This window comes from Ovis aries, chromosome 15, assembly GCF_016772045.2.
Source record: "Ovis aries strain OAR_USU_Benz2616 breed Rambouillet chromosome 15, ARS-UI_Ramb_v3.0, whole genome shotgun sequence".
Lineage (NCBI taxonomy): Eukaryota > Metazoa > Chordata > Mammalia > Artiodactyla > Bovidae > Ovis > Ovis aries.
The window spans coordinates 22,321,524-22,341,519 of record NC_056068.1 but is presented as its reverse complement, the minus strand read 5'-3'; the positions used below and the strand labels follow the sequence as shown (position 1 = coordinate 22,341,519).

General features: G+C 43.4%; 1 protein-coding gene across 1 annotated transcript; it reads left to right on the top strand.

Annotated features, from left to right (window-relative positions):
- Positions 1 to 1,409: 1,409 nt before the first annotated feature.
- On the top strand, positions 1,410 to 13,502 carry LOC101112509 (placenta-expressed transcript 1 protein). Its single transcript, XM_004016027.6, has 4 exons — positions 1,410 to 1,630; positions 6,058 to 6,259; positions 10,277 to 10,338; positions 12,530 to 13,502. The coding sequence occupies exons 1-4, from the start codon at positions 1,447 to 1,449 to the stop codon at positions 12,817 to 12,819; spliced, it is 738 nt and encodes a 245-aa protein (XP_004016076.2). The 5' UTR covers positions 1,410 to 1,446; the 3' UTR covers positions 12,820 to 13,502.
- The last annotated feature ends 6,494 nt before the right edge of the window (positions 13,503 to 19,996 follow it).

Below are 19,996 nucleotides of genomic sequence, written 5' to 3'. Positions count from 1 at the left end.
TTCTTAACATATGTGCAAAACATCAAAATTTATGTAACAGCAATATAGCTGAAAGATGGTCAGATTGGGTTTCAGAAAATGTTTTTTCAACCTGATTATATTACTTAGTAAATATACGGGAACATCATTTACTCATCAGTCTTTGATGAGAATAAAATGAAAATGCCTGGGAAGTCATAAAATACTCTTAAAATTCATAGCATCATAATTAAATTGTATTAATAATTATTAATTTCTTAAAAAAAAAAAACTTTCCACTGACTATTTTCAACAAATATCCTAACAATAAGGCTGTTTGCACAGAGAAAGTTCTGAAAGCTCTGAGAATTCATCTTTATAGACAATTTGCAAATAGGTCACATAGTGACAACTCTCTGAAAATGAAGCTTTTTGGAGCACTCCAAACCCATTCTTTCCCCTCCCTCTTGACCGCTAATTTGCTGGTCCTCATGGCTATCACAGTTGCAAGGTTGTTGGTTTCTAAGGCTACCTAAAGAGGTGGGGTGAGAGGGATGCGAACAGGGCAAGTTAAAATGTCATGATGCTCACTGTGCTTAATAAGATTTAGCCATTTTTCTTAAACAAATGCTCCTCGAATTGCTGCAAGTTTTGGTGATTTCCAGAGTTCTGAAAAAGTTGAATTTGTTTTTGCTTATCACTTTTCTAGAGGAGGGGGTTTTTCAGAGGTCCATTTTGTAAGTATGTCTCTTGAAGAAACATGGATAAGCATCTCTTTGATTCAAGTCTACATGTTTTGTTTTCCTTCTACTCACACAATAAAATACATCTTTCCTCTTTTCTCCTTCAGTGAGTGAATTAAAATCAGAGAATAGATATGAAAAAACACATTTTCCGATTTTTTTCAGTAGTTTCCTTGTGTTATAGAGGAAAGTGTTAAGTAAAAGAAAGCTGTTTCTTTTCAAAGACACAAATATAAATCCAGAAGTACAGTCTTTCCAGTTCTATGATAGTCAGAAAATGAACTGGGTCAGGAGGATATGTTCGATTAAGGAGTATTGGAAACGGTATATAATATTCGATTTTTAAAAAAAAGTGCTTTAATGCCTGAGTTTCCTACACAGAGAAGAATGTAGTTTCTACACGGGCCAGGTAGGTTATGATTACTCAACTCTGAATCTCACTTTGCCGGTATTAACTCCTTCCCATAGCTTCCTTCACATATCAGAGGCTGAGGTGAATGAGATGCAAAATAAATCATGATCGGTACATTCCCCTTCTTGAGTGAAACTGGAACGAGCAAAGGGTCACAGAAACTAGGAGAGATTCGTTCCTGGTGATATCTTGGGCCAAATTCCAGAAGGAGGAGTGGGCAGGACATCTACATGTATGACATCGCCCGGAAGATCCAGCCCCAGAGCATATAAACAGGTGAGCTGTCGCCTTTACCCAGTTCCAGGCTCAGCAGTTTGCAAGCAGATTGAAACCATGGCGATCCTGAGGGCCCCGCTTCTGCCACTGGGGTTGCTTCTTTGCCTCTGGCTTCTGTGTTCTCCAGCCAGCTGTACGAATCCCTCTACCCAATGCAAGCCATTCTCGTGGGTCACCGCCAAGAAACCCTCAGTAATCCACATCAACCCAGATGTCTATAAGAGCAACACACTCTACACGGGTAAGTAGAAGCCGTTCTCTCTGCTTTCCTTTGTCCTCTGCAGGGAGATCAAGCCAGAACTGCAGGACATACCCCTCCATCCCTGCTCTCAGCGACACACACAAAGCATGTGTCTTTGACCTGGCTAGGAGTCGATTGCAGAAGAAGGGAGAATGAGAATGTGGGAATGGGTGGATTGGCCGGGACACTTTCTGCGCGTCCCCTCTGTGAAGCTGAGCCACGAGAGTCAGGATGCCCCAACACTCAGGTTAAGTGAGTCGCAGCAAGAGCACAACGGCGGCAAGTTCTCTCACTTAAATAAACTGGATTTAAACTGTATTTGGGAGGGGGAGGCATTTTTATTACTTTAAGAAGCAACAATTGCCCCTCAGTTTGTAGTCTTTTCCCATCCACTTGATAAAGCAATGCCACCATGGATGATTGTACAGTGTGCAACTGTTCACATTCAGTCTACGGGCAGAACGTCTAGTGAGTTAGACAGGGAAAGCGCTACTGCCCCACCTGATAAATGAGGAGTCTGAAGCTGAGAGAAGTTAAATGACTTGCTCAGGGTCTCACAGCTAGTAAGTGGCAGAGCTGCCTCTTGAATCTTAGTCTTTTCATTCTGAATCCAGTGCTTTTCCTTGGTGTGCCTAAAACTATTATATAAACATCCCTTTGGGGATCAGTCAGACCTACAAGTCAAGGCAAGTGCTCTCTAATACAACTTTCATACTAACAATAAATTTAATATGGTTGTTTACGTGTACCAATACATTTAGCCCTCACAACGACCTGCTGAGTAGATGCTGTTGTCATCCCCTGTTTGTAAATGAGAAAACAGGCGGAGATGCCAGGGAATCACTCAGGTCACAGAGCTACTTAAATGATGGACCTGGGATCTGAACTTGAGCTTTCTAGCTTCAGAGACCCTTCTCTTAATCACAACCCTACATACCCCTCAATTACGGGAGTGAGAGCTAAGACATCTTCCTGTGTTCTGAGTACTGATCTAAGGGGAAACGCTAGTATCATCTGCATTTTACAGATGAGAACTGAGGCACAGGGGAGTTAAAGTTATACCCAAGGTCACTAGTAGATTGTACCACTAATATTTGAACCTAAATAATAGCCAGGAGTTGTCCACCTTTGTCCAGTCAGGCTGTCCAGCTTCAGAGTCTGCCTCCTCATCTAACATATTACCTCGCCTCTGTTAGAACTCTCACCAAATTTTGCAGAGAACACTGGAGCGGTCCCACACCCACGATCCACAGATTCTAGGCTTGAGGAGAATGACTGTCGCCTGCCTCCACACACTCATTCTGGCTTGTCCTTTTTCTTGTTTGGTTTTTTTTTTTTTTCCTTTCCCTTGGGGACTGTCACTAAGTGCCTCAGCTGTGGCAAGGCTCCCTATGTCTGACTCCCTCAGGCAGTGGATCTTGTTCTAACCAAGGCAGGGAGGATGATCCTGTGATTCAAGATGAGGCCCAGGAGGTGTGGCCTTGTGTACAGGGAAGAGCGGGAGCTTGCATACAGGGAAGGATCTGGGTGGTCAGAGATCTCTGACTTGAGATAACAAACACATCGTGAAGTGAGGAATTTTGCTGTTGAAATGGAAGAGAAAGAAAACTATCTTGTGAAGACGCAAAGGGTGTGGGTGGGGCAGTTAGAGATGAGGGTGGCAGAGAAACCTTCTGAAAGTAGGAACACAGGAGAAGGAAGAATCAAAAGACGATCTGGAAGACGATCCATAAGGGAACGTGCCGGATGCGATGGACATGACATTTACCGAGGCATCAGGTACCAGAAGCAGAAACTAAGACTCATTGAACATCTGCTATGTGTCATGCACTTCTCCAAACTTCATCTGATTTCCTCTCAGTACAGAAATGTGCTAAAGCTTTGTGAGAAACTGACTCACTGTAGGAATGATTTAAGTTGAGAGTCAAAATCCTATGCCCTTGGATATGTGAGGTATCAGATTCCACACCTGGAATTACACAACAGGCTGCATGATTTCCTTGTGTCATTACAGGACCTCACTGGGATCCCCAGGACTTTGGGGAAGACCAAGTAAATGTCCACACAGGCCAACTGCTTCTCCTTATTTAAAAAAAAAATTTTTTTTCAGGGTTTGTGTTAACATCGGTGAGACATGTATAAACGGTTTCGCAGGTTTCAAAGTACAGTTGCAGCTCATGCAACATCATAGAACAGGTTCCCTGGGTCTGCCTTAATATCAGTCAAAGAAAATCGTAAGGCAGTAGCATTTATAATACATTATAATGTGCGGGGTAAGCATCTGCCTCTGTTTTTACTTTGACAGGCAAGAGAAATTTAACTTGCTTGCCTTTTTTCCGGAACCTTCGGCTTTAAGGTACTATGCAACACCGGATACACAGCTTTTGAAAAATCAGTGAGCAGCTACTTAGTGCCTTCCAGGTACCCAGCACTGGGTTGCCCAGATCCACAGGTGAAACTACAGTGCAGAATACGAGCCGGAATGTGACTAAGTCCTCAACTCTCTAGTTAAAGGCGTACATGATTCAGGAGTGAGAGGGAAAGAGAGCAGGATCTTGGAGAGTCAGGATGAGAAGGAAGATTCTAGGCAGGCACCAGATACGAACAAGGGTGAGCGGCAGGCGAGCCAGGTGCGTCTGCAGAACAGAGGAAGCTTCGCTATCCTAGAGGAGGGGTGCAAACAGCAGAGTGAGTGGGGTTATGGCAGTCACGAGAGCTGTATGCTGGGTGTTGGGAACAACAGAACAGAAGCAGAAATACGAAACCAAAACTGTTTAGAGGCTCTAGAAAGAAAAGCACTTTGAAGATTTTGGACAGATGTGGGTCCCCAGGTGGTAGCCTGAAGGGAGGGGGCCATGGAGGTCAGGAACCTGAATAATACAGATAACTAGGAGGGATGAAAGGAGGGTATAAGCCAGAGAGAGAGAGAGAGAGAAAGCAGAAGGGCAAAGGCAAGCTCAGAGCCCCCCTCCCTGCCCTCACCCTCCTCAACAGGACCAAGACCGGCTTGATGATGACTGGATGACACTGTTGCTCATTAGTATCCACCCCACCACCATGCATAGGTATTAAGGACAAATATCAGGTTCTAGCTGAGCAAGTCAGGGCCAGGGGATCTGGCTCAGCAACCTTGACTGGCAAAAACAAACAGAACAGAGAACTGTTTCATGCTAAGAATAACGATGACAACTTATCCAACACCCACCAGTACTAAAGTTTTTACATTCCTCTCTTCACTATCCCAAGAACCTTTCAAGATAAAGTATCATGATCTCCATGCAATGAAAGATAATGTCATTGTCCTTATACCTAGAACCAAGCCTATTGCAAAGCACAGATATTTGTGGAGTGAATGATGGACAGAAAAGAAACCAAGGATCAGAGGTGAAGTGACTTGGTCTTAAATGCTAGGGCTAGGATTCAGATCCAGGACTGTCTGCTCTTATCATGCTACATGATCAGTTTTCTTTATTTTGTAAAGGAGAGGCTGTTGAAGGAATTTGGGGTGGTTGGGAGGGCGCTAGAGAATAATACCCTTAGGATTGAGAAACTTGTGCAGAAGGGATCTTCTAAGGGAGGAAATGGACAAACTGAAATATTCTCTTGAAATTCCCTCCCTAATACACTTTGGAATGCTGAAAATAGTATGTGGAATTCACAAGTATCTGTGGCCCACGCCACTGTGGGCACACGCTGGGCTAAGTCAATAGGTAAGATCACTGAGTAGAGGGGATCAGGGAACCCTATGTGGTTATTTGATATTAGGTGCTTGGATTAGGGCCTCTGGGTCTCAGACCCCCCCTCCTTTCCCTCACCCTCCACAACAGAGTCCAAGAACATCAGCATTTCTGGAGCCAGCAAATAGGTTTTGTTTGACTAGGCAATAACAGACCCTTATTTCCTGAAGCACTTCCCAGGAGGCCCACTTGAGCTTTTCACATACATCTACAGCTTCAATCCCCCCACTTCACTATCATGCCTCTCACCCACCCACAAAGGACAGAACTCTCATCTCACAGATAGGAACAGGACTCAAGAGGTTAAAAGTCAGCCAGGATCTCATCCCTGGTACGTAACAAAGCCAGGACCAGAGCACAGGTCTTCTTTTGTCCACCTTTTCCTGTAGAAAACTTGGAAAACACACAAAAAAAAGAACTAGGAAGAAAATAAAAATCATCTGTAATTGCACAGTCCGGAAATCCTCCTAGCTAATATTGATGTACTTCCTTCCAGATTTTTTTCAACTTATTTTATATTTGATAAAAATGGGACCGTACTTTATTTACATACTACTATTTATTTACATACTACTATTTATTTACATACTACATACATGAAACTTTCTTTTTCATATTTAATTTTGATTTTATGACCCCATCTCTCGTCTCACTGCACAGACAGCTGACTCTTTCCGTATTTCCTCCTAGTGTCAACTCACGTGAGTCACGATATTATCTCTGTGGTCTTGGAAGCACGGGACCAGTACCACTTAGTCACTGGCTCCTGGCAAAACCCCAGCCACTATTGTGAAGGCAGAGCTGAGTACGACTTGAAGGGTAATTTCAGCACGCTCTTCGAGGCAAAATGGATGTCTTCTAATTCCACGGACATAACCGCAGTCAAGATAAAGTAAGAAATGATCCATAAATGATTTGCTCTGGGGCTTTACAATTTCATATTGGGTTTGTACAGTTTTATACTGACCTTGGAGGATTCAAAATACGAGCCAGATATGATGCGAAGAATTCAGTAGCTGCACTCCTTTTCTGCCTCACCATTCTTTGTCCTACCTTTTATCTGCAAAAGTTTATACATCACACAAGCACACACACACAGACACAAACACACAAGTTATGCTCAACATAAACAGAAAAAAAACTAGTGTTAAAGAAAAACCCAGAGCTGGAGAGTAGTTAAAGCAAAATGAATGAATGGATGGATAAACACAGATTTTATTTGGGACTATTGCAATAAGAGAAACAAGAACTCAGTATAGAACCAGTCTCAGCTCTGAATACAACATGGGCAAGCGTGAATTTATAGCCAGGGAATGGGGTAGGGGGTGAGCGGATGGAAAATCAGGAAGAGGAAACATCAAAACCTGTGAGAGGGACTCTGGCTAAACTGACATAACAGGATTCCTGCTGAAGGCAGGCCAAGGTGATCAGACATCATCTGGGGATAGTAGAGGATGAGGAATTCAATCAGATGATAAGGGTGATCAGATATCAAGGGTGAGAGGTTCTTGCTAAATTGACTTATAAGGAGTCTGGCTAAAGTTGGATCTTACAAGGAAGTGCACAGATGGGTAGTTGAAGGTTCTAGAACCCGACTAAAGTTTGGATTGAGAAAGAATCCATGTCATCAGCACCCAATTTGCTTCAGACTCTCTATATTCCCCTGCTACTTCCACGCAATTCACTCCTATTAGTCTGGGGCTGACAGAACTCCAGAGCCAGACAGGGTTGGGGGCGGCAGTAGCAAATAGTTAAAAATAAAGACACTCATCCTGAAATCATCTGGCTACCTTGGCACTGCCCTCTCTGCCAAGCCCTGTGCAGCCCTTCAGGAGACTTGCTAAACTGAGGATGCAGAGAAGCTGCCTGTAGCTAAGAGCCTGCAGGACGGGTGCTCTTAGCCCCACTGTTATTGAACCAAACCCTCCACTTGCCTGCTGCAAAACGCAGCCGATGTACTGACACTGGGTTGTGATGAAAGAAAGGATAGTGTTTACTGCAGGCACTGAAGGAGGAAAATGGGTGGCTCAGGCACAAAAGACCTGGTCTGATGGCCCTCAGGGAAGGTCCTTCAAAGGCCATATTTGGGGTGAAGTTTGCAAGGGGCATGACTTTCTTCTGATTCACTGGTGGTGGTGAGGGAACAGAGTGATGTTTCAGGAGTCTTAATCATCAGCCTTCTGATTCCAGACAGTCTGGGGTCTGTGTGCCTGTGGTCAGCAGGTATGACTACCTGGGCAGAGGATGGTCTTAGTTTCTGAAGAACAACTCAAAGATATGTGTGATATTGTTACGTATATCCCTTGAAGAGAACTAGGACTCTTTTATCACTGAAATATGGTTTCTTGTCTGTCTTTCCCTTGTTTCTGCCTTTCCTTACTTCGCTAATTAGTAACTGATGGGTCTGCTCTTTGGAACTCAAGGAGGGTCTAGGAAACTAAAGCCTTTTTTGACAAGAAATGGGGGAGTATGGAGGGGGTTTTGTACCAGAGCAGGCCTCAGGGTCCTGCTTGGTTTTAGTCTCCCCTTTTCTTTGATACTTCTCAATCCTAAGGGGCATAGGAATAGGCACAAGTGTCGGCATAAGAAAGAGAATAAAGTTTTGGATAGAGAGGTTAGTCATAAACTCAGCAGGGGATCTGTTTTAGCGGGCCAGTTTCACCACTACACAGAGAATCATTTTTTAAAACAGATGCATTTTGGAAATGGCTTGCTAGCAGAACGTGTGATGACTGCACGATAAAATTGGCTTCCTAGTGTCCCACAAAATGGACACAGATTCTGAGGTGAGGCCACCAGGGACTCGCATTACAGTTTAAGAGAAAATTCCTCTCACTCCCAGTTAGGGATTTGTTTTCAGGTTCTCATCAAGGACCAAATGTGGCGAGGTGCTTATACTTTCAGACTGCCCTTTTGTACTGAAAGGGCAGGTCTGACCGTCAGGCCATGTCCACTACATCCAGGTTTTTGTAGACAGTGATGATGGGTGTGTTATCAGGCTACTCCACCCTCTCCTGCCACACCCTGGGCCTGATCAAACCTAGCTGTTTCTGGAGCTCTGGAGAGGGTACTGTTATGTCCACAGAGTGACTTGCAAGGGTAGAATCTGAAGGAAGCTGCTACCACCCAGCCTCACAATGACAGCAGCCTTTTAGAAGCCAGCCAGGACCAATGAGGGCAATGACTTTCCTTTCATCTCACCTCCTTAAGTCCTCCACACTTCCTGCAACAATAGATGGTTTACAAAGTGCACATGCAGCATTGTCTGACAATGCCTTGCTGTGCAGCGAGGCTGACAAGGGAAGGGAGATAGCACCTGGGCTAGAGGAAGCCCACTGTGCTGGGTAGGGCACAAAGGGGAATAGGAGGAGGTTCCTGCCCAGAATGTTACAGCAGGGACTTGGGAGGCAGGGCCTATGCAACAGTAATGACTGAGCTTATATGTCACTTCCTCAGAAAGCATTCCCCGAAGCCCCACATCAAGTCCTGCTCCCAGTTTCCTTACTCTCATCACTGCCACTGCTTCATCCAAACACGTGTCACAACTGTGACCAATTACTTGTCAGTCGATTATTTGTTTCAAGTCTTTCTCTCTGAAGGGACTCGAAGTGCCACCAGGGTAAGACCCAGGTTCGCGCTGTTCACCACTGTCCCCATAGCACCAAGCACAGGGGTTGGCATGCAGTGCACTCTCCTTAACTGTTAATGTCTGGACAAGATTGTTGCTGTTCAGTCACTGAGTCGTTTCTTACTCTTTGTGACCCCATGCACTGCAGCACGCCAGGCTTCCCTGTCCTTCACTGTCTCACCGAATTTGCTCAAACTCATGTCCATCGAGTTGGTGATGCTCTCCAACCATCTCATGGACAAGAGCCTGATATAACAACAGACCCACTGATATGAGAACAACAGACCAGGCTGTACAGATCATTTAACAGACACTGAGCACCCCCTATGATGCTAAGTGTCAGGCATTGTCGATGACAGAATTGGCCCTTGAGGAGCTGGCCCTCCAGTGTGAGGAGAAGCACACAGCTAGGCTGTGCAGTCTCCCTGATGCAGACCTATCTGGGTTCATGACAACAGGGAAAAGCAATGTCATAGAGGCCACTGTTGAGTCTGTGGGCAGATGTGCCTGGGACTAGTATCACAAGCAGAAAGACAGGCCTGAACAAAGACTGCACTGGACACCAGCCTGTGTGGAGTACAGGGTGGAGGAGTAGAGTGGGGAGAGGAATGGACATGAGCTCGTCTGGAGTACGATTGTGGAGGTTCTTAGTCAAGCCAATATAGAGACGATCACTACTGAACGATCTGCTAGATGTGCTATAAAGTTGTCCAGTCACTAAGTCCTGTATGACTCTTTGCAACCCCATGAATTACAGCATGCCAGGCTTCCCTGTCCTTCACTATCTCCCTGAGTTTGCTCAAACTCATGTCCATTGAGTCAGTAATGGTATTCAACCATCCCATCCTCTGCCATCCCATTCTCCTCTTGCCCTTAATCTTTCCCAGAATCAGGGTCTTTTCCAATGAGTCAGTTCTTTGCATCAGGTGGCCAGAGTATTGGAGTTTCAGCTTTAGCATCAGTCCCTCCAATGAATATTCAGGGATGATCTCCTATAGGATTGACTGGCTTGATCTCCTTGCGGTTCCAGGGACTCTCAACAGTCTTCTTCAACACCATGGTTCAAAAGCACAAACTCTTACATCCATATATGACTACTGGAAAAACCATAGCTTTGGCTAGACAGACCTTTGTTGGCAAAGTGATGTAAATAAAGTGATGTGCTTATAAAGTATGTAAGCAAAAAAGGAACTAAGAGGTTGGGGTCCCCTAGGAAGGCAGCCATGTGGGCTGAACTTGTGAATTCCTCACCATTAACTCTCCTCGATTTGCCCTCCACAGCATCTACTCTCTCAATTCCCTGAGACGTGGTGAACTTACTTCCGTAATACTGCCGAGAAATGGTAAGTTCCTCTGCAGCCTATTTACATACCTGGCAGTGAAATCCATCAGCCTGGAAAATAATCTTGTGGGTGCCCTAGGAAAAAAGTCTACTTGTGCCTTACCCAGATACCAGCTGAGTCTTTCAGCATCTTGAGATCTCATAAGATAAGCTCAACCCTGTGCCCTGTGGAAAACGAAAGCTGGTTCCAGCTCGTCTTTTATTCTCACGGTCACTTGTGGCTCCAGACTCCAGCTTCCTCACGAGCTCTTTCCATATCTGCAGGCATATATTCCTTCCTCAGTTTCCATAATAATCCCCCCCCCCCCGGCACAAAGCCTTCATAGGTATAGCAGACCTTACCGAAGAGTTTAAGGGAGGAGAAGAGGGATTTGTATAAAGAAGGGCTGATAACAATGAGAACCAATAATGCCACTAATTCTCAAGGTGGCCTCTGGCCTCCAACACAACCAGAAATTTCCACTTACATTTACCAGGCTGTCGTCCTCAACTTCAAACCATCATGAGGCTCCTTGCCCCCATTCTCTCCTTTCTCTGCCCCCTTCCTTCTCTCTTATCTCTCTCTGGGAAGCTAAAATGAATTCAAGAAACAGGTTCAGAAGAGATAGGTAGCTTGCCAAAGGCCACACAGAAACTAACAACAAAGCTAGGACTCAAATTCCACATCTTATACTTCTTTCCACTTTTCTTGAACTTACATTAAAACTATAAATACAATCTTTTTTAAAAAATTAAGTTTTAAAATACAAGTTTCAGCCAAGAACAGGAAACATTAGTCTTTCTCAGTGCCCAGATAACAGGTCTTCCCCGGGAGCCCTCGAACACTGAAATACATCTAGTTATGCTGCCCATTTTCCAGTCAGCCAAGCATTGCAAATGTGGTCAAAGACATATCTATTTTCCACAACAGATGTTAAAGTGATCATGCCAAATCAAACTATGTTACAAAAACATTAACTGTTTCTTTGGTGGCTTCCCTTTGTGAAAAGATTGGGATATTAGTCTCTTTCCAGGACATTTTCAAAATGAACACTCATATAAATACAAGGAAAAGAAAAAAAAAGCTTGTTTCTAGTCAGGACCCCTTGGTGCTCAGTTCCTCAGTCGTGTCCGACTCTTTGTGACCCTATGGACTATAGCCCGCCAGGCTCCTCTGTGCATGGAATTTTTCAGGCAAGAATACTGGAGTGGGTTGCCATTTCCTACTCCAGGGGATCTTCCTGACCCAGAGATTGAACCCATGTCTCATGTGCCTCCTGAATTGGCAGGCTGATTATCACTGAGCCACCTGGAAAGCCCCCCAGGACTCCTTAGCTCCACACTAATAAAATCAAGATTTTAAAAAAATAAGGAAAAGAAAGCATTTGTGTTCAGACTTTTGGCTCAGTGGTGTGCTAGAGAAACATTTGCCCTGAGGACATGCTAAATGAGATAGACAATGCCACAAAGCTGGAAGGCACTTCCGGGTGGGCAGAATGCATACAGGTCTGAGCAAATTACTGGGCATTTCCCTCCTCCTTCTTTAAGAGTCCCTTCCGTGGTTCACTCAGACCGTTGGAGGTGTCATTGCCAAGCTCCAGCTTTCTAGGAGCAGACAGCCTCCCAGGGATATAGGCCTAGCTTTCTCTGCTTCTTTGCAAGGCAACCTCAGAGAACCAACATGTGGTCAGATCACCGTGAGAATGACCAGTGCCTCAGACACCACGAAAACAGATTCATGGGTTTGGACAGGACTTGTTTACACTTCCTTGAAAGCAGAGTCGGCCATCCTCAGGTCGGAATGGTGTCTAGCTCTTATAACCTTTGAAATTAGCAAAAATTAAACATTTGTACTGATTGATCAAATATAATATTAAGGACATGAGGACATTTGAGGGCAGACTACTTTCCCAATAGCAAATTCGGTAGTTATATAAGTTCAGTATAAATTCCTTCGGTAGTCATATAAGCTCAGTATAAATTCCTTCTTCCATAGATCCTAAGGTCAGAGTGTTTCTTTTTTGATCCTTGACATTCTGCACCCCCTGGCTTCCCTCTCCTCTACACACACTCAGCCCTTGAGAAGCGGCCATTGAATTGTGCCTATGAACTCTGGTCCCAGCATTCCGTCACATTAGCCTCCTTTCTCTAGTGCCCACTCATCACTGAAAAGAGGTTCTGATGCCACTCTTGTTGTTTTTTTTTTTCCCTAGGGACACCCTCACCTGTGACCATCAAGCAGGTCTCAACCAAGCACATCATAACGACCCCAACCCACAAACCAACCCTGCCCCACCCGAAACCAACCCCACCCCACCCAAAACCAACCTCAGCCCAGGAGAAAACAACCACAACCCACCCCAAGACAACCAATACCCAGCACACACTCCACCCCAAACTAACCACAGCCCACAAAAGCTCAGCCAACAGAGCCTTCCTCAGCCCCGTGAGAGAGGCCATCCAGATCCTGCTCATCTTTCTCACCAGCACACTCCTCTTCTAGAAGCAAGTGGAGGGAATGACTGCTCCTGGCTCCGCTGCACCCTTCTATGTTCAGTCCCAACCCAGGGCTCTGACCTGTGTGAATGACTTCTGTGAATGATTTGCGCTCTCAGATGTAAAACTCTCCTGCCACTGCTTCAGATCCAAATGGAGACCTGAGGGTCGCCTAGACCTGATCTAGGTATAACTTGGAATTCTGGCTCCTCATTAAACGTGCTGGCAGCCAGTTCCCTAGCCGATCTAAACTTCTATTTAGATGTGACACCAGTAGCATCTAAAGGGCAAGAAAATAACAATGTACCGTGTCTGAGTAGCCAAGGATAGTAGAAAGGCATTCTTTTCTGTCATACCAAATAGACTGTACCTCAAACAAGAATAATGAATGTGTTAAATTCAAATATGTCTTTAATGAGTGATTCACTGAAAATACAGAAAATGTCATCTAATTTTATTCACTTATGTGAGCATTAAAAAGAAATCAATGGATTTAAAATAGATAACTAATAAAGACCAGTTGTATAGCGCAAGTAGCCTTACTCAATATACCACAGTGACCTATATGGGGAAAGAATCTTACTAAGAGTGGATATATGTATATGTAAAACTGATTCACTTTGCTATACACCTGAAACTAACACATTTTAAATCAACTATACACCAATAAAATTTTTTTTTAAAAACCCAGTGGAATGGTGAGAATGTGTGTTTTTAAGGCCAGATAAAAGAGTAAAATTTTAATTTTTCTCAGGTGCAAATTGGTCATTTTTTCCCCTCATGGTAATTTCCACTAAGACAAAAGGGCAAAATATTTATAAGACTCATAATGTAATATAAAGCCAAAAAAAAACATGGTGTTTCCAATAAAAAGCAACCACATTTTCTTTTAAAAGTTATGCTAAATTCCAGGATGCCAACATTCAGTGACTGGGTGCCAGCTTCCAGCTGGCCTTTCTCAGGGACAGCTTCTGTCAATCTCTTCTTTTTCCCTGTGAATAGGGCATACTTTCCCATTTTGTATGTCTTTTTGTCAAAAACAACATTTTGAATATTACAGTGTAGTAACTCTGGAAACCAGATTCTGCCTATCAGGGAATGCTGTTAAGGGCTGCAATTATCCATTTGTCTAGTAAGTTTTCTAAACTGATTTTGCAAAGACTGTGTTCCTTGTTGAATGTGGTCACTGAAGTCTCTTTTCTGTTATCTCAGTGGCCAGCCAGTGACCTGATAGATTTTCATATATGTCAAAATCTAGCAGCCTCTTTCCTCATTCAGCATTCCCCTAACAACCAGAGTTCAGAACAAGTGGACCCTGACAGATTTTGCTAGCTTAAGGAAGGTCTCTCAGTGGAGGGACCAATTCTGTAAGGTCCTTCCTCTACCGTTTCCTATGACGCCACTTGGTAGCCACTGTGAGTATTTGCCAGGCACTGTACTATGCACTTTATGTGACATCTTCTCTCTTAACCCTCACAACAACCCTATAAGCTATGGCCATTCTACAGAGGAGGACACTCAGGCAGAGAGAGAGAGAGAGATAACTTTCCCAAAGTAACTCGGTGAACAGGTAGTGAAGCTGGGTGTTGAAGAGTGGGCTACACCCACTTCAGAGCCTGCACCTTTACCTAGAACACCCTACGGGCTCCCTGAGCAGCTCCTACATCACCTGGGATCCCCCAGAATAACCAACTTCCCTGGGTCAAATAACAAGGAGAGGGTATGGGTGTGTCTCGCTATCACAACAAGCAGGCTGCGTGCTCCAGCAGTGCCCCTCCAAGCCTCCGCTTCTCTGCCACCATCTCCAAGAGAAGTTGCAGTGAGTGAACCCTAACCCAACAAGCTAGGAATGAATTTCACATTTGTCATTCATCGCCCAACCTGATGCCTCAGCTCAGATTCACTGTGAAAGGTGACAAATACTGGAGCCTCAGCAAAGACACTATCTGAAACTGGAAAAATGTTTAGACTCAAAGAAATCTGGTGTAGATGAATTCAGACAAGCAGTACAGACGTATCTGAGCACTGGATTAGGAGGCAAGAAACCTATTAATTGCCACTTCTGCCACTAAGTAGAAATGTGACCTTAAAGAAATCACTTTACCTTCCTCTGCCAGATTTTTTATCTGTTAGATACAAGGCTGGCCCCCAGGTGACATCTCAGTCCTCCTCCAAGCGTCAGTTTTGATTTCTCGGTCACACCCAGCCTAGTTCTAAGGGTCTAGTCAGAGATGCCGAGTAGGTGTGCCTTATGTCCTACCTGACTGATTGGCAGAGGCTGCTGGGAACATTGTGGAGGATTCCAAAGCAAAATCTAGGATCAAAAATTCTTCACACTCAACTAGTGATATCTTCCTGGGGTTCAGGAGGCAGGGATTGAAGCAGAACAGGCTCCAAGTATTTGTCATTCTTGGTCACTCCTGAAGAGAATCCGATAAGTGGCAAGCACGTCGCGAGCAGCAGAAGATTAAAGGAGTATGTACACTCACGGTCTCAGAAATAGCTACTCCTGATCCTCACTAATGGGAAAGTGATACACCAAAAAGAAAAAAAAAAACAAAACACAGGCAATGACAAGGAAGCCCACAGGCTGCACTTAATGCACAGAAAGAGATGGACAGTTTATTGCTCCCACCCTCCCTTGCCCAACCTTGTTCTTCCATGTGTGTGCTTTGTTTGGAGCTTCTTGTTTTATAAATTCAATGCATTCTTATCCGGTGTCAGAAACAGTAACTGCCTCCCCATTTAAGGGAAGTGTTTATTCATTCTGAGAAAGTAGTAGAAAGAAAATTATGCTGTGCTGCGCTCAGTCATGTCTGACTCTTTGCAACCCTATGGACTTCCGCCTGCCAGCCTTCTCCATCCACGGAATTTTCCAGGCAAGAATACTGGCGTGGGTTGCCATTCCCTACTCCAGCGGATCTTTCTGGACTAGGGATCAAACCTGTATCTCCTGCGTCTCCTGCACTGGCAGTGGATTCTCTATCACTGAGCTACCTGGAAAGCCCAGGAAAGAAAATTAATGTCTTTCAAAGCCCATTATCTCTGAGACCTCCACACATGAGAAAAGTCCCAGATCTAGTTAACAGTCCAACTATAATATCAACCATCAAGCAAGAAAAAGATTAGAACAGTGAGGAAATTTAGACAGTATCTTATTGTCTATCAACCCCCACATTATTTTTTAAAGGAAATGTTGAAAATATTATTAAGTAAAATTATATTATTTCATAAGAGAGGTTGTTTTGGCAACTGTCTTAAAGGATAAATTCTGAAGCCAGACTGCATGACTCAATTTCATTTTACCACTTATTAGTTGTGGGACTTCATATAAGTTACTTTTCTGTACCTTGGTTTCTTCATTTCTAAAATAGAGAGAAAAATAGTAGCTGCCTACTGGTTGTTATGGAGATTAAATCAGTTAATATATATATAAAGCACCCAGAATAGCATCTGGCACAAAGCAAGTACTATATAATTATTTAATGCCACAAAGGGTATCACAAATAGTACATTGGTGTACAAGAAAGCCAAGGATTATAACAATATAATATGTGAAAATGGTGCCCATAACAAGGATTAAAATTTCTAATTTGTAACTATTAAAAGATATGGCTAATGTCTGACTTTTTACCATCTTTCTTCCTCCAGCCTCATCTTCACCTCCACCCCCCCGCCCCCCAGGCTTCTAAGTAGAATGTCTTCTGGCTTTCTGGATCAGCTCCTAGGCCCTCTCTTCTTGTAAAGAATCCAGATAATGGCTAAAGGAGTTAAATTATCCTAAATAATAGAGATCTGGCTCAAGGGAGAGGGTGGGGGAAGAGAAAGCAAAGGCAAATTTAGGTCAAGTGTTGTAGGGCCTGAGACAGAGAGCTTTGGAGCCTCTATGGGCTAAAAGTAGAGGCTAGGGGATATGTCCCCGGCATCACACTCTGAGTTAGAAAGTGGTTCTAGTAATGTCCTTCAAGAGATACAAGTGAAAATCAGAAATACTTTACTTCTGATTGCTGGACTGTTTGTTTAAATGTGGCACAGCAGTGAAATCAGGACATAAGGACCACCCCCAACCCTGCTTTTATGTAAGTTACATCCATATATATAGATAAAGTTAAATGTATATACCTGATATAACTGGGAAGTAATTTAACATATGCAAAAATATCTGCATATTTATCGATGCATACATATATAACCTATATGTAAAAATAACTTTAGAATCAGATGCTTGAGTCCAACAAACTCAAAAAGTCTTTGGCTAAAATAAAATGTGTAGATAAAGCACATGCAAAGAGTTTGGGATTCTTTTTGAAAGTTGTTGAATCAGTTTTTCCTTTTTTTTTTTTTCCAATCCAAACCAATCTAGGTTCAAATCCCAGCCCTTCTACTTACTAAGTTGTTATGGAGATAAAATAGTCTTTGAACAAGACTCGATCTATTTAAACCTCAGATTCCTCACAGTAAATTGGGGCTGACTCCTACCTTAAAGGGCCTGATGAGTGAGACACTGGACACATTGTGGCTGACATAATGCTAATTCACAATAAATCAATCAACACAAAAAACCTGTTAGTTAACCACACAGACACCAACACAACCTCAAATGAATGGATGGACGATGTTATACCCCACAATCTGGTTAGGTTGCATTTTTCCTTTTCTAAACATAGTTTTCTCCTTCACGAGAGGAGCCTTGATGTTCCCCCAGCACTGATTTTAGGGAATTACTGAAGGTTATTGTGGCAACAAATTGAGCCCGTTTGCCGAAAGACACACATTGCCTCAGTGTTGCCATGGATCTGTTAGCTCGTATACTTCACAAGGAACCCTGTTCCTAGGGGCTAGACAGATGAAATGATAAAAGGCATTCTTTGAAAAACCAGCTGAGACCTCACTGCCTACAGTAAGTCCACTCGCCACTAGCCAGGATGATAACTACCCACCAATCTTCACGGTCTATCCTACCATAAAGGGAATACCCTGGTGATCCCCTGAGTGAAGGGTGCTAAGTAATTTACTAAAAGACCTTTGATTCAGAATTCTAGCTTCTCTGTACTTAAGTAAGTAACTGAGGACTAAAACAAATGTTAACCCACAAATGGAAATGGAAAGTCCCCAGGAAGACAAAGTTAGCCATATAAACAAGTTTGGAGGAAGAGAGGGGACTCTGAAGGAGAAATTAAAAATTCACTTTTGGAAATGTAAGTTTGAGATGTCCACAAGACATCCAACTACCCATATGTAGTTCTATCTGTGGAAATAAAAACTTTAAAAAGTAAAAGCCCACACTAGCTCTATTTCTTTAGGCTGTCCCCAGGACAGTGCTCACATTTATTAAGACATTTGTGAAAAGTGAAAAAGGGTTTTTTAATTTAATTTTTGGGTTTTTTTTTTTGTTTTTTTGTTTTTGGTTTTTTTTTTTGCTGTGGCAACCCACTCCAGTATTTTTGCCTGGAGAATCCCAGGGACGAGGGAGCCTGGTGGGCTGCCATCTATGGGGTCACACAGAGTCAGACACGACTGAAGCGACTTAGCAGCAGCAGCAGCAGCACAGCTATAGGACCTTAGTTCCCTGAACAGGGATCAAATCTGTGTCCCCTGCAGTAGAAGTGTGGAGTCTAACCACTGGACCACCAGGGAAATCTCCAAACTTATTATCATACAAAATTGGGAATTTTCATTGACTAGTAAATGGTTGTATGATGGTGAACTTGGGCTTCCGTACTGAGGACTTCTTTCTTGAGCATCTTTAAGAATACATGCCTGACTGATTCTTGTTGATATTTGACAGAAAATCACAAAATTCTGTAAAGCAATTATTCTTCAATTAAAAAAATAAAGTGGCAAAAAAAAAATCAGAATACATGCCTGAGATGTCATTTCTTTAGCCAACAACCAGGAAAGGAAAAAGAAGGGGAAAGGAATTCTAATTCTCTTTTCTAATGATTAATACCTCTGTCTAGATGATGACAGAATATTGGGAGCAGCAAGTGGGTGGATTTTGAAGGAAGTAAAACTAACTGATGAAAGGATAACTGCTGCTTTGAAAAATCTTCCAGTGCAAGAATCACTTTACCCTACTTTTGTGGTAAAAGCAGTTCTCTCCAGAGAGATAAGTGTTTATGTGGGGCACTTTCCAAAATGTCTGTCTTGCAACAGAATCATGTTATATAGTTAAACTGTGTGAAACTAACAAGGATTTTTCTATATGCAAGGCAGACTAGGAATATCCCAGACGTAACAAAAGCAAAATGAGCACAGTCTGCTTCCCATCTTTAAGACAATTCCATTTCCAGGAAGAATGTAAAAGTTTGCGGTTTAAAAAATAAAAAGGACACTTATCACAGATCTTTTTTCACTCTTGCGAAGTGAAATATACTTTACTCCCTTGGGATCAAACAGGGCATGCTACACACTCCCTGCCAACCTGCCCAGCCTCACCTCCTGCTAGTCTTGGTAACATGTTACACACTAGATGATGTTTAATACCCCGCTCCCCATGAGTGTGACATGGATCTGGGGACTTGCTTCTAAGGAACAAAAATGTGATTAGGTTACAAGACGCCTCCCATCCTGCTGGTGCTCACTCTCTCACTCACACTCCCCCCACTTGGCTCCATCCCTAATTCGCTCCTCACACCCTCTTCTCACTCTCGCTGGTACTCTCCCTTGCCTTCTCACTTGCTCACCCTGATGAAGCAAGGTGCTCTATGAAGAGGCCTACAGGGCAAGAAAGGGAGGGAGGAATGGAGACCTGAGTCCAAAGGAACTGAATCCTGCCAACAACCCGTGAGTATGCAAGGAGGCTGATCTTTCCCAGCCAAGCTTTGAAATGCCTGCAGCCTTATGAGTGACTCCGAGCCAGGGGTCCTAGCTAAGCCACATCCAGGTTTCTGGCACGTGAACAATGTGAGATAACAAATGTCTGCTGGTAAGCTCCGATGTTTGGAGTAACGTGTTATGCAGCAGTTGATAACTAACATGGTCAAGGTGGTTATAAGGGGAAACAGAGGTAATGTAAGTATTAGCAAAATGCCTGACACCACAGTAAGCACACACGTCAGTTCCAAACTTCTCCTGCCACTCCATTTCCACAGCCACCGTCACACTCAAGACACTGTCACCTCTTAACCAAAATAACCTGTTTGTGGCTTCTCATATATATATTGTTGCTAAGTCACTTCAAT